Source organism: Olea europaea, unplaced genomic scaffold (genome assembly GCF_002742605.1).
Source record: "Olea europaea var. sylvestris unplaced genomic scaffold, O_europaea_v1 scaffold12146, whole genome shotgun sequence".
In the NCBI taxonomy this organism is placed as follows: Eukaryota; Viridiplantae; Streptophyta; class Magnoliopsida; order Lamiales; family Oleaceae; genus Olea; species Olea europaea.
Genome location: NW_019229572.1, coordinates 1,414 through 3,428, shown reverse-complemented (window position 1 = coordinate 3,428; position 2,015 = coordinate 1,414). Strand labels below are relative to the sequence as shown.

General features: G+C 33.4%; 1 protein-coding gene across 1 annotated transcript; it reads right to left on the bottom strand.

Moving 5' to 3' along the window:
- Positions 1-6: 6 nt before the first annotated feature.
- LOC111374165 (F-box protein At4g05010-like) lies at positions 7-1,511 on the bottom strand. Its single transcript, XM_022996795.1, has 2 exons — positions 325-1,511; positions 7-148 (listed from the first exon to the last, which is right to left on the bottom strand). The coding sequence occupies exons 1-2, from the start codon at positions 535-537 to the stop codon at positions 35-37; spliced, it is 327 nt and encodes a 108-aa protein (XP_022852563.1). The 5' UTR covers positions 538-1,511; the 3' UTR covers positions 7-34.
- Positions 1,512-2,015: the final 504 nt, after the last annotated feature.

Below are 2,015 nucleotides of genomic sequence, written 5' to 3'. Positions count from 1 at the left end.
ATTCAAACTCAAGTAAATCCCCAGGGGAAAAAAATTAATTAAAGTAAAAATCTTTAGGGCCACAAAATCTTACCGCATCTCGTATTGATTTTGATACTAAAACCAACCTCTTCAAATCCTCATACTCAACTACACACAATATCCTAATCTGCATAAAAAATACTCACCATTTTAGGAACACAATTTAACGAGACATTCTTATTACATTAACAACCATAATACTTTTACTAATCAACCATAAACAGTTATATATACTTAAAATTACCCATTTAAGCATAATTTTCTACAATACTGAAAGAACTGACTCAGAAAAAGGGTACTAACCAGAACGTCCTGAGGCAGGGCTTCAAGAACAGATTCATAGCACTGTCTCTTTGTCTGTGTGGTGAGAATATAATCATTATGACCATCAAACTCCAAATTAATATTCGACAAAGCAACCCTTTGCCTCTCAAACGATGTACTCCTCACCAGTCCCACCCCATACCCTTCATTTGCTCTATTCACAATTGACTCACATTTCTTCCCCAACTCCATTTTTTGTTGCTATTCTCTCTCTTTACAAGAACAATCAGATTATCCAAAAACAAAAAAACCAGAACCCAAATTGAAATGTTCAAAAAATAGATTCCAACTAGCCAAAGACAGTCAAAAAATCTATTTCACTTCCTATAAATCCTTTCCTGGCAGAAATATATAATGATAATATATTAACGTATAACGTTCCAAAATCATTAGAATGATAATATATTAATGTACAACATTCCAAAATCATTAGAGGCAGAGAGTAAATGGAGATTGATGCAACGCTTGTAGCGTAAAAGAAAACAAGAACCGACTTCCAAACATCTTCCATCTTTATGCTTTACTGTATATCACTCTCCTTGATATACAATCAAGTTTTCTCATTTAAAAATGGCTTTTTCAAAATTATTTTTCCTTTTTGGGTTTTTTAACAAGCGAGTATCATCAGAGGCTAAAAAAATCTGCTTCGAAAAATATTTGAGATTTTCTAGAAATGACTTAAATTTTCCTATTTAAAAATGGAAAATATAGAATGTCTCTGCCGTATTCATCAGTCTGGCGGATAGGATTGCCATATTCATCTGTCTCACGAATTTCTCTGCCGTATTCGTCCTTGTACTAGGCCATTTCTTTCTCTTAATTTGCAACTCTAAAATCAACCACAACACTGTCGAATATTTTCAATAGCAATTCAACTAGCTCTTCTAACTTAAGATTTTGTGCAGTATGCGACGGATCAGATTTGAGTTTATATAGAAGAGAAAAGGTTGTTGACTCGAATGGCAATGGCAGGAGAGGCTTACAAGTGTTTGCATGAAGTAATTCAACTGACACGTTAGGGCAAATTGTAATTTAGCGTGGCAAAGTCCTATAACGACGTGCGTTTCTGTCGGCAATATGGATAAGATAAACAAATTGAAGGTTTAAAAATCATAATTTTAGTAATTTTTTTAGTTGAGTCAAATATGAGCTTTTTAATGTGTGGATAAGTTCATCGTTTGGCCCACACGCGTGATTAGAGGTGGAACCACTAGTGGGCTTGCCTCGGTCGAACTTGTTTTGTGATGAGCCATTGATCGAATCAAACACATTTTTCACAGCTGGCTGGTTCTGGATTCATGGGCGGACTCATTTTTTGGCCTTATTTCATGATCCCATGTTTTATTTAACTAAAAAAGTTGATAAAAATTTTAACGGTCATACTTCATGTACAATCGAAGTTAACAACCACACACATGGAAGGGGATCCACAATGAATAATAAAAAATTGTAAACCGTCTCCTGTAAAGAGGTTGTCCACCCCGATTGTATAACTAGCAAAATTCAAATTTTATGTAAACTCAACAATTAATTTTGACCTATTTATGAGATTGTTATCCACTTTTCAAAAATACATTTCATCAATTTTTATCTAAATTTACAACCAAAAAAAAAATATATTGACTTTCAACAAAACCAAACAGTAACTTAAATTTGTGGATATGAATTGA